Source organism: Apiospora hydei (genome assembly GCF_038363865.1).
Source record: "Apiospora hydei strain CBS 114990 chromosome Unknown utg000007l_segment0_segment0, whole genome shotgun sequence".
NCBI lineage: Eukaryota > Fungi > Ascomycota > Sordariomycetes > Amphisphaeriales > Apiosporaceae > Apiospora > Apiospora hydei.
In genome coordinates, this window is record NW_027117366.1 from 2,669,327 (window position 1) to 2,681,697 (window position 12,371).

Below are 12,371 nucleotides of genomic sequence, written 5' to 3' on the forward strand. Positions count from 1 at the left end.
CCAGTAAGCTGAATCACACCAGATCGGGCGTACGCGATCGATAGAAGGATTCCTTGATTGAGGCGAGCCAATGGGGATTTCCAATTGACACCGGGCAGCTTCTGCAGCAACCAAGCAAAACCACCATGTGTCGACTATGTATTAACCTAGTTGTCCAGGCCGTCCGGATCACCCGCTTCGGCGTCAGACTTCGGCACTTTTGCTTTTCATCTCTCTCACGGCTAGTAGAGAGTGTACCCGCAACAATCATCAACGGTCACGAGCTTCAAAACCCCCTCCCCCAAGACAGCGACGTCGGCGATACGCATGGATTCGGGGGCTCTAACATCATCCGCGTTGAATGCATGTAGGTAGGCGCTCTTCCGAGGCTGCAGCTGATGAGCTATTATGCTATGTAAGTGCGACGTGCCTCACACGGGGGTGCCGAGGCTCCGATCACCAGCTGTTGAATGAACGCGTAACCAGAGGTTATCAAGGGTTTCCTCTCATCCGACAAACTGGAACGGTGGGTTTCATCGTACAATACACTACTTTAGATGCTGCTACGCAGCAGCACAATCCATGAATAATAGCAGCACAGTGATTGCCCATCTACTGGCCATTGAGTGGGACCCGTGGCGGTCGCTGGCGTTCTGAGTACCGCATCAACGCATGTACACACACATGAATGCTGCGAGATGTGCGGGGATCGGTGGGGAGTGGGCGCCTCCTGTTCCCTCTTTAACTCCGTACAAGCCTTACAGAATGTTGTCATTGTGCTTCTCTGCAGCTCGCCCACTGCGTCCACTTCAGAGACCGACAATCCCTTTACCTACTATCAGCACTACTAAAATGCATATAGAGAGCCATCATCGTCATAGGAGATCTTGGTGGTTCCTTCTCCAACCAATAGTTTCCATTCGGGTTCGTCCTTACGCCCGGAGCGCACGCAGCCCTTGATCGGCGTGCCGTATGTAGCCTGCATAGCTATGTGATGTATGTATGTATTCACGAGACGTAGCATTTCCAAGACTGACAGTTATGATGACTCCGCGGGGCCCCGCAGCCCAGGACAATGTTAATCATACGATATGACAATGCCATGGCTTAGCCCCGTCACCGAATATGCATTGGCAATGGACAGGGCCAAGAAGCTACTGGGCCTGTCAGCAGGTGGCAGGGTTTGTGTTGACAGGGGAGATAGAAGCCTTACCTGAGCAATCCGGGGGATACGCGTTATTGCAGAGCATCTTCCACTTCCCACTCTCCCCCAGATGCCGACGGCTGGGGGTATTACGCACCAACAACCGCATGGTCGTAAGATGGTCCCCCTTCGTTTCCAACCCGGAGATTGCCTGGATCTGGCATCTCAAAAATGTCAACAGTCACCCCACGCCGTCTTACCATTGGCCGTTTTCCCTGATCTCCCGGGCCATAGCGTGAACCTGCTTGGCCTGAGACAGCGTTCTGTTGGTCTGAGCCTCGATGCAGTGTAAACCCCTTTTTGGTTCATTCTTGTCGCCGTGTAACTTGACAGTTGGTCATTGTTGACATTGCTGACCGGGCTCGATATACGATTCAGCAATTTCGGGTATCAAAAGCCCCGACTGAGGGGAAGTCGCCGATTGGTCTCCTTTTTCGAGATTCGACACGGGCCGACATCTCCCTGGGGCCTTTACCCGTTTACCCGGCGGTGTTACAATTCGAAGGCCTCGTTTCGTGGTCGCATACGCCTGCGAGCAAGTGCGCGCGACCTCTGGGAAATGGCCATTCTATCTTGTCTTGTCTGCAGCAAAATCGAGGGTATTCCTACTTACTGTTCTTCCCATTTTTGTTGGTAGCGGGGCGCGTGTTGGCGTTTTGAGCTCAGCGTGGCAAGCCTCTTTAGAGGCGTCGGGCAAGCTTTGAGGCGCTCGATGGACATGGGCGATGGCGGCGGCGGCGGCGGCGGCGCGATCCTTGGTTGCCGTATCGTTTAGCCAGAAAACATGGCGCCTGCAGACCACTGTGCTACCATGTCTGCACTGCGCTAGCGAGCCATTTGCAATGGAGGCTAGGCGGTCCAAAGCCCTCGCCGGTTTCGAGTGATTGTAAAGAACAAACATGACAGCCTCTGCAAGCCAAGGTATAACGCCTGCATGTTGCCGTTTTCTTGGCATATAGGTATATGCGACTGGCCACAGTCTTATAAAAGGACCAATTTGGAGATCGCGGCATTGATGTACTTGTCATCCATGTTGCTTACCCACTTACGCCATTCAATTTTGCGCACTTCATGCCTCTCGTAGGTAAGGATCATTTGTCTGGGCGATATTGCAACTATATAGAGAAGCCATCAGGCCGCCATGTCAGGTCTAACCCAAGACTATCTCTTCACTCTTTGGATTCAGGGCATCCCAGGCTTCAACGAGGATCATACCCAACCCTCTCCGATAGACAACTCCGCCTTTTCTCTCGATCCAGATCACATTGTGATACCTGTGATACCAAAAGTTGAAGCTGGATGCCTCAGCGGATGGCGCATTCCATTCGTGGCAAGTGGAAATTGCCAAAACCTCGCATCCTATCCGAAGGTCCGAACGGCCACGCAAGCCCGGCGACAATGCCATGGCACCGCATATGTGAGAGTCTTGCTGGTACCAAGAAGAATATATCCAGAAGAGCTCGCAGTTCCTGGGAGACATAAGTAATCCATAACTTTTCTTCAGCTTGTTTTCCACCATTCGGCTAGGGGAGCGCTCCCTATCGGATTGCCTCCCGAGCCATGCTCGGGCTACTGGGGCGTGCGTATAGAGGAACGGGTTCTCATGGTGGAGGCTCGTATGGACCTCATCGGCGGCCAGTTTGTCGCCGGTGTAAAGCGGGCGTATCACTTGGCTCTGGTCCATGGTTTTCCACACGCACAGCGGTTTGAGGGCCCGACGTCTGAAGGGAGGCAAATGGCACTCGAAACAATCGATGCCGCCTTGCCATCCCACCCAGGACCAGCTCGGAAACGTCTGTGTGTCTGTCGTGGCCGCCAGTGGGCGCCGTCTCTTGAGCGTCTCCCGCGGTTGCCACAGGAGGGCGGCGTGGAAGCAGGATATGGGCAGGGCCCAGAAGAATCCCTCAGGGAAGACGTCGGACATCTGACTTATGATTCCAAGGTATGCCTGAAGACCATCTTCCGGGTATGTTAAGTTGCGGATGTTCTTGGCGATGATGTAAGATTAGCTGCTGGGTGACAAAGATGCCTGCTCTGCGTCATCTTTATTATCCTTCCTTTTAAGGATTGACCAGGGAGTACACTCACGTAGGCAGATACTATGTCGAAATATTCCATCAAAGCTTCATTCTTTGGAAGGGCTTTCGATATAGTCGCGTTTACCTTTGGGTTCCGGCGCTGCCTGTCTGGGGGAGGCCCCTCCCCGGTGTGCGACTGCTGACGCCCGTGGATTCATGCCATTCTTTGCGGCGGCACTCCCACCTCACTAATTGGTATTGGAACAGTAGCTTCCGCCTCGAGAACATGTCTTCTTGGAATGTCCAACCTCTGGATGACTGCAATGAGATTGAACATAAGCATTATCGGCAGCAGTGACGATCATACCGTGTCGTGAGAGAGCAGTAGCAGCGAAACTTGACTTACCCAGATCGAGTTGTGTATATCTGTAAGGTCGACGTACTGGGATGTGGACAGGTAAGGGCTCAGATTGCGAGGCTTCGTGACGCCCTCTATATCGCGAAGACCATGGTTGGCGTCCCACTCGTCCGCAGCGACGATGGTAAGATACGCATTGCTATAGATACCGGCCATGGATTGGATCTGTGCATGCTTGGTCTTAGCATCGTCCTGGCAAATACAAAAGCGATCAACCCAGAGATGCTGCTCGCCGAGCCGCTTGACGAGTCCCATGGCGTGTCGAACGGTTTTCGGGATGATGAGTCGGCGGCCCACTTCCCCTTCTCCTGCGTCTCCTTCCTCGAGCGTTCCCGGTAGCTGCATCTGCTCGAGATTGTCCAGAGTGGTCTGCGCTGACTCCACGCCACCCCAGACGTAGCTCAGAGCAATGTATTGGTGCTGTCCCGCCGGGACGATGCAGCCTTGCACCACGTCGATGAGCCAGATGGGTCGATCCATATTCGGCGAGCTTGGGTGGCACTCTTCCCCGTGTTCTGCATCGCAGGTATCAATCCATAGACGAACGTCTTTGAGGTCAATCCACTTTGGATCAGGGGGGCTCCATTGGTAGGCGCCCTCTTCCTGCTGCTCCTCGCCACTGCCGCCCTCCCTAGCAAAGTCAAGTGAAGATACTGGTACGTTTACGCTGTCAGCTCAACCTATATATCCAATCTGGATACCACAGCCTTGATATGTACCTTGATCGGTCAATTCATCAAGTTCGGCTGGTTGGAGCCGGCCTTCAAAATTCGACTTGGCTGAGTTGTCGTGCTTTCTGCCAAACAGTTTTCTGGACGACTTCACGAGCCGGCTGAGCCCTGCGTCAGCGTTGTCAGTTAACGTGCTCAACGCATTCCAATAATATATTCGTTCTCCTTCGATCATCATACTTGAACTTGACATTGGGGTCGATAGTTAGATAGGTAGGTAGATAGGTGGGTGAGGAAGCTACTGCGAAGTTCCCTTGGTGTTCATGAGTAAATCTGATGTAGAGGTCACAAGTGGTCTGGTAATCTCAGCCCTGGCCTACGACTTCGGCTCAGGTCACCACAGCCTTGTTTGCCGCGCCTTCCCTTCTGAGTGGTGCGTACTCGTGCGGGGGGCATCTTCTCGCCGATTGGCCAAAGAGGAAAGAAGATAAGAGATCTAATGTTTCGATGCGTACTAGCTGGAGTTCATTACATGGCAGAAGGGTGCTCTGCAGTCCCAAGACAAATTATATTGGAAGGTTAACCGCACTGAGTGAAGGGCTATTTATTCCATGGCCGGCTCATACATTTACTTGACTTCCCACAGGCAGCGACGCAATACCTACCAAGATACATGGTAGTTTGACAACATCCGGTATGGCTCCTTCATATTCACGAGCCTGTCATGCGTACTTACTCCCTGCAAGGCCCCTTGATACGAAGGATGCAAAGAACTGACTCCTGACTTACCCGTAAACCCAAGGATACGTCGGGTGTAAAAGAATCGAGACATAATCGAGACTCACCAGCAAGAGGCCCTGACTTTAGGAAGAAATTGCATCAGCAGGATCCCTTGAACCAGTCAATAATACAATGCGCACACCCTTACAATCAACAGTAGTATGTCACTCAAATACCCAGACAGATATTGGACACGGCGCACACAGAGGGAAGAAGAAAGCAGTATCAAATATCCTTTTTTGATTGATCGACTAGAAGAGCTGCTGCATCGAGGACTCGGCCACCCCCCTTTTAGAAAACCGATTCAGATGCGTCGCCAAGTTCCATGAATGACCGACCAAGCCGCTATGCGAAGTGACGAAAGGAGAGGGAGAAAAAAGAGATACCAACATTTTGGGGCGAAGTGTCGTTTTTTGTGTTCTTCTTCGTTGTTGCCTTCGCTTCCCCACGTTCCTAACACCGCTCATTAATGCCTAATGTTGATGATGATGATACACAATGATAACTACAGAACTCCATCCCTATGTATTAGGTCACCCTCGCCGAGGGGGTATCTTGCGCATGACAAAAAGATCAGAGTACCTTTCCGTCTAAACGCCCCAAAAAGCAAAACGCACACACACAACCACATATGCTTCAGCAATGAACGCCATATGTAGAGCATGGAGTTCATCCTACAGATCTCCCATCTCTCAAGTGTAGAAATGGGGGATCCATGGATCGCTCAGAAAAACAATGTTCCAAAGTATTGTCATAATCATATAATCGTTGCTGATGTTGGGAAATCCAGGAGAGCCGCTGTTCCTGGGAGTACGTACTCCGGCAGGTTAAGATCTGGTCCAACATTTGGGAGGGAGCATCACTACACTATAGTGATGCCTCCGGACAGCATGGCGTAGTTTGCGAGCTTGAGCGAGAGAACGCGAGACTTGGGGAAGTCGGGGCTGATGACGAGTCGACCCTCCTTATTGTATCCAACTTCGCCGAAACTTTCAGCCATAGCTTCAAATCGTGCATCGGGACGGACACGGTTGAGCTCAGCCACGATGTTATCGCTCCAAACGCCAGAAACCCACCCGTCCTTAACGATAAAGTAGGGGTTGAGCGGCGGCACCGGCGAATCCAGATCAACGTAGCGAATACGCAGGAGGTTTACCGATTTGAGACGTTCCAATGCTCGGATCCCACCGAGAACGAGATTCTCAAAGGCCCCGATGAAATGCATGTCGGTAATGCCAGAGCCGGACTCGTTCCACTGTGCGTTCTGCCGACAGCAGTTCTTTACAGTGATATCGATGGTCTTCAGACGGGTGTCTCGCGGATTCGAGCATTTGGCAAGTGTATCAAAGAAGCTGTGGCAGACGCGTCCTGTGTAGGAAATATGCTCCAGGTTGCTCGCGGCCTTGGCCAATTTCTCACACCAGTGAAGCTGCTCGCATACTTTCAGGTAGTAGGGCGGGCAAGTCATCTCTCTACGGTAGTCTGCTTCCAGATTGAGGTTGAGCTTGGTGATCTTGGGGTGAAGAATCTCCAGAATGCCGGCCATACTAAGGTAGCTCTTAGACTTCGGTTTCGCGTAGGTGCCATGCCACTCCTCAAGGTTTGGCAGGGCGTTCGAGATGAACTCCCAGTCCTTGTAGTGCCGAATAATGTTCCACTGACTCTTGATGATGAGAGTCTGGATGGTGTCGACTACGGGCAACTCTCTGGACTGCCAGCCTGTTGACGGTAGCGAGAACTTGACCCTCGGTGCCTTCTTTCTCTCGCCGCCTTCCAAAGTCATGACACGTACTTCTGGCAGAGTGGTGCTCACAAGATAGAAGACCTCCTCCAAGCAAGCGTTGTCGGAGGGTAGGCCGTACTGAGCGCTTGATATGCCCTCAGGAGATACGGTGGGAAGGGCGAGGGCCGAATTGGATGCGAAAACCGAACCAGGCTTGGGCTCAAAGACGGGGAACCATATTTCAATATGCTTCACATAGTCCCGGAGATGGGGATGCTCTGTGAAGAAGCTCATGACTTCGTTGCAGCCCTGTACTGTCGCCTTGAGTTTGATGTGTCGGTACAAGCGTTGCTGCACTGTCCAGCGCCAAGCAGGCATGACCAGGGCAAGATTTGACAACTCCTTCCTGCGCGAATGTCGCAATGCGGTGTTCCAACTTCGGGCGTTGACACTAGGTATGCTAAGAGAGCTGGGAGAGGCCGTCGAGACTCGGTATCCGAAAAGATGATCCATGATACACTCATGGATTTCCGCCGGCAGTTGGTCCAATGTCATTCTCGGCTGCTGGTCGGTGGTTGACGTGGCAACCGGGCTCATGATCATGGACTCGTCGAGTTCGGGGCTGTCTGATTGGCACGTCAAGCACCGGATATCGGTCTGCCCCTGTTGGGCGTTGGGAAAAGGCGTGCTGCTCGGCCGCGTGGGCGGCACGAAGTCTTGGGGCTTTGGTTGGTCCAGAGGCGGACTGGAAGGACCAGGACTGACCGGAGTGGAAGACGTCGTCATTATGGCGGCCAACTCGACCGTAGCTGTGCCTTCCGCGTCCATGTCGCCAACTCTCTCCTCGTCACTGCCGTCGACGGCCATTTCTCGCTTCATGTAGGTGTCCCGCGGCGCATGCAACCCCCTAGACTGCACTTCGAATGCATTGTTGGTGTTTGGTGCGGTGAGTGGCACTTCACTTCGTAGTCCTTCCATCATCTTCGCCAGTTGCACAGTTGAGTCGAGCCGCTGCGCATTACACGCTCGAGGGTTTGATTGTTGAGGAGGGGTGGAAGAACGGGAAAGCGAGGGACGTTGAATTGCCGTTTGCGTTGGTCGGGAATCCGGCAAGGCCGAAACGAAGTAGCGACAAGTTCGTCGGGCCGTCCAAAAGCACCAGGCTATCGAATGGTGGTGAATGTAGGAAAACAGTGTTCGCTTGTAGGGATGTATAGGTCTCGCCGTCGACACGGGCTGTAGGGTAGGTGTTGATCGCGTGTCCTCTGATCGTGACCAGAAGGGAAGATACCGGGTGGGTGGTGGTGGTGGAAATTGGGGGGGGAGGAAGATGCAGGAATGGAATCACTGTAGAGTGGGATGATGTTGGGACGGATGCTAGCAGTCAATCAATCAATGCTGGGCTGGCCTGGGCTGGGCCTAATGCACAGTAGGGACAGCAGATTAACAGTACAGTACCAGTACCAGCACCAGCACCAGCACGCACTACCGGACTGGACTCGACTAGAAGGCGCAGGCAGGCCACAGGATCGTAAAAGGAAATGGGTGAGTGGGACACACGGTCCAGGCGCTGCAAATTTCGAGTATCAGTTGGGACTGGAGAGGTGGATTGGGCAGATTGCAACTAACGCCCTCGGCCATCAATGCGAGAAACGGAGAGCGGGAGAGAGAGAGAGAGAGGCAAAGAAGTGTGAGGATGGAATACAGTACGTATGCGGTACACAACCATGTAGGGCATTCTTGTTAATAACCTTGCACGGAACGAATCAAGTGATCGATCGGGTCAAGGAACACACATCTATCTGCATCCTTCTATCTCCCAATAAACTGAGGGGGAGATTGCTGCTTTCGAGCAGAATAAGCGTTCAACCCCAACTGTTTTTGAACCGTAATGATGGTCGATACCTTAACGACTACTAACCTCCCTCCGTTGTGTAAATTAAACTGGAGAGAGAGAGACAGAGAGATAGACAGGGAGGTCGTCTTTGGACTTGACGATTCAGCGCCGAACACAGAACACTGGGGTCGATCAGAAATCTTTTGCCGTTAACCTGAACCCCGAATCATTGTCTTCGACTCAAGCGATTGGACGAAAGAGAGGTTGTAGTTTTTTTCCCCCTTCTTCGCTGTTCGTGGGTCACTACTTTTTACAGGCTCTTCTGCAGGGTAGAGCCGTTCCGAGTCTTCCAATGGCCTGCCTAATATTGTACAGTGAGCGACACTGTCTGCCCGGCCGGGCTGGGTATGTGTGTGCTGTGTGATGCGCTGTCCTGCATGGCGGTTGGGGGTCAGTCAGTCAGTCTCTGCCTGCCTGCCTGCCTGCCTGCCCAGCGTATCGACACTCTTTTGCCATTGACTGATTGATTGGCACGAGTCTGCGGGCGTGTGTGTGTGTGTGTGTGTGTGTATGCATGGAGGTATCAGGTCAAAATCCATCCCAATTTGATGCACGCTCTGTCTTTCCGCACATACACACCTAACCTTTGAGTTACCTTGCCCATCAGGTGTCCATGGCTATCAACTCCGATCAAAACTCTGTACGACAGCAGTCCGTGATGTCTGCTCCCTATTACCCCAATTCCATAGCATGCCAGTGCCAATACCTAACGGCCGGGCCCGATGTAAACATTGAGCGTTGGGCAGGTGCAGATGCCTACCTAACATACCTCAACTCCATCAATTGTATGAAGTGTGTAGGTATGCATGGGATGATCCAACTCCCAAGAACCCATTTCGACCCAAAAGCTTAAGTTTATTCTTTACCTTATTATGCCGAGATGTGTCATCAAATGTGATGGCGTACGAACAATGCAATACACCCAAACGGCCTGGAATCAATTGGATTGACGAGAGACGCCAACTGCTGGCTGCTCTACGTACGAGCGAGTTGAGTACGGTATGGATGGGCCAAGTTGTCATAATCCGAATGCCGATAACAGACTCGGGGTCTCCCTTGTTAGGTGAGATTATGCGCTTCATCCGAACAAAGATAGGAGGCGGCGGTTACCACCAGCATAGCCGCCCTGTAGCCCGCCCCGGAGGCGTTGTCTCTCTTGTTCCTTGCTCTCCCGCCCGCTGAGCCATCGTCATTTTCAATGCGGTTTGCGGTACAGCCCGCCTACTTACTTCTGTGCGCAAACATACTTGGAAGAATTTTTATCTTGCAAGAAAAACAGAAAAACGACGGGTAACAACGAGACCATTACGTAGGTCATGCGGTGCCTTGGACAGTTCCCGATGCGTTCGTGGTGGATGCAGGATGCATAAACTGGGTTCGCGTGCATGAAGAGGAAAGGATACATGCAGGCTTGCCTCGTGACTTTACCTCCCAGGCCAGGTTCCGACCTTTTCTCTTGGCTCGCCTTGCTTTTTGTCGATTCTAATGATGTTCGCAGCGGGCGTATTGTCGAGCTCCATGCCGCGCCAATAGTGTCTGGGGCTACTTGAGCCTCAATCAAGCCTCTTTCTTCTCTTATTAATTGGCATCCGTCATATCACCATTCCTGTAAACTTCTTAAGATTACTCTTCTAGCGTTACGAGGTCCCATACCCAGAGACGTTTGTCACGTAAGCACCATAATCAAGATTGCCGCGGCCTCGGGGGCTGTTGAGGCTCTTCTCTTCACACACCGGTCCCAGGTCAGCGAACCGGCTAGTCCGTGGGTGCTGGTCTTGTCTTATAGATCCTTGAGAATCTGGCCGCGAGATCGATCAAGAGGAGCGGTTTGAGGACGGACTAGCATTGAAGCTAGTTCCAGGGGGCTGCCCGTGTGCCGATCTCGAAATGCGCGAATCGCAAGCCTGGAACGTTTGCCTCCGAAAACAAGATATCTTATACTCGACTCCATGATGATCTGCTGCGGCAGCTCGCAGGCGACCCATCGAAAATCCTAACCTGAGCAGGGTTTTTGTGGCGCATTTCCCGCTTGACCTCGGCGTGCGATGGCCAGGGGCAGGGCAGACCAGGTTCCTACCTAGGAGACAAGTCCAAGAAGAGCCTCAATCAAGCAGCAAGGTCCCGAGAGCCGTCACACAGGGCTTCGCCGGGTTTGCCTAACCTAAGCTCGAAAACGGTCGACAGGTTCGATGCATCCTCTACGTCACTCTTCAGACTTGGATATTTCCGAGGAAGACAGCGAAGGGATTTCTCTGGGCCTCTGACACGAAAAGATGGTGACATTGTTTGATGTTGATCACGCGGCAGCAGTGTTCGTAACAGGCGCAGTGTACAGGGATATATCGAGGCATCCAGTATCGGTCAATCTACCCGACGAGATTGTTAGACGGAGAAGATCGACAACTTGATTGAATTGGTGCCACCACCATAGTTGTTATTGAGGTTTTGTTCGCGTTGCTGCATTGGATTTCGACGAACTGAACAACTCCCGGGCACAAACCCCATGTCGTCGCAGCAGCTTGACATGTCCTGTGGTAGTGCGGACCAGGTTGTCGTGTTGGGCGGTTTGCTCGTCATGCAGCAAGTTGGTCAGCGACTGGTCAGCCCTCGCCATCTGAAGATTGTTAGCCCTCTTCTTGGTCCGTTTGGGCTTTATTTTCTCTCCGTACCCTCCGTGCTCTCTCCGTATTGTCCACAATTTCCCACGAGCACACGATGAAACGAAGCGCACCCGAGTACTGCGGCGTTTCAGCGCCGTCTAATGTCAGTAGACCCGCCAATCAGAGGCTGCAGCGCGTGAAACGCCCTCTAGCCCTCCAGACTGTGCATCCTGGTAGGCGCTGTTTCCAAACTGTGGAACCCCCTAACCTTAGTGCAAAACCTCGTAAGACCTGCCACGCCTGCTCCAGTTGCAGCCAGGCAGCGTAATACTTCCCGTTGCAGAGCCGAGAGGCAAATGAAAGGAGTGCGACAACACTGATGCTGGATGGGCGAACTGTTGCATTCTTCTTTTAAAATATGCACCGAAACTGCCGACCTAGAAACCGCAAGCGGGCCTGACGATCGGTGGATATATATCGCATAAGGTAGGTAGATTGTGCATACTCTGTTACTGAACATTGCAACTCGCTGGATTGTGCGACTTTCGTCCCAACTTGCTCGTCATTGACGGTGCTCGATATAGAACAAAGCAAAGTGGCTCTGCACCTCGGGAATAATAAATAAGAATAAGAAATCATGTCAGCCGAACTTGAGGTTTGGGTTGTGCTCCGGTTGATTGTGGGAGGCTCGTCCTTCTGTCGGTTACGAGAGACGACCATTTGATACCGCATGCACACGTACACAGATCCCAGGCCGGTTCGCCTTGCATATATTGAAAAGACCCCTTTCCATAGCGCCGCTGTCAAGGTGAACATTATTTTGTTTGTGACTCGAATGACCGGTGCTAGTCGTCCTGGCACCCCAGACTTGGCTGCCCCCCAAGCGGCTGCGATGGCTCGATTTGGGGGTATTCCGAACGCTAGGGTTACCCACGTTCCTGCATCATGCCATGCTTGACAGAAAGTTGACACACTGACGGGAGGAGGGATGGCGATGGCTTTGCTTTTTTGGTAGGATTTCACCGGCTTCGGTCTTGCAAAGTCACACGATGGCAGTCGTTTGTTTCCGTCCACGCAACAG

General features: G+C 52.5%; 2 protein-coding genes across 2 annotated transcripts; both read right to left on the bottom strand.

Annotated features, from left to right (window-relative positions):
- Positions 1–1,379: 1,379 nt before the first annotated feature.
- PG997_009926 (HET-domain-containing protein) lies at positions 1,380–4,746 on the bottom strand (the record flags this gene model as incomplete). Its single annotated transcript, XM_066814241.1, has 6 exons — positions 1,380–1,508; positions 1,797–1,998; positions 2,467–3,170; positions 3,608–4,272; positions 4,339–4,458; positions 4,671–4,746. Coding segments are annotated over 5 exons (1,566 nt in total). The 3' UTR covers positions 1,380–1,508; positions 1,797–1,997.
- Positions 4,747–5,932: 1,186 nt separating this feature from the next.
- On the bottom strand, positions 5,933–7,774 carry PG997_009927 (uncharacterized protein; the record flags this gene model as incomplete). The annotated part of the gene is made up of 1 exon (XM_066814242.1): positions 5,933–7,774. One exon carries the CDS (start codon positions 7,772–7,774, stop codon positions 5,933–5,935), a length of 1,842 nt encoding a protein of 613 aa, XP_066666204.1.
- Positions 7,775–12,371: the final 4,597 nt, after the last annotated feature.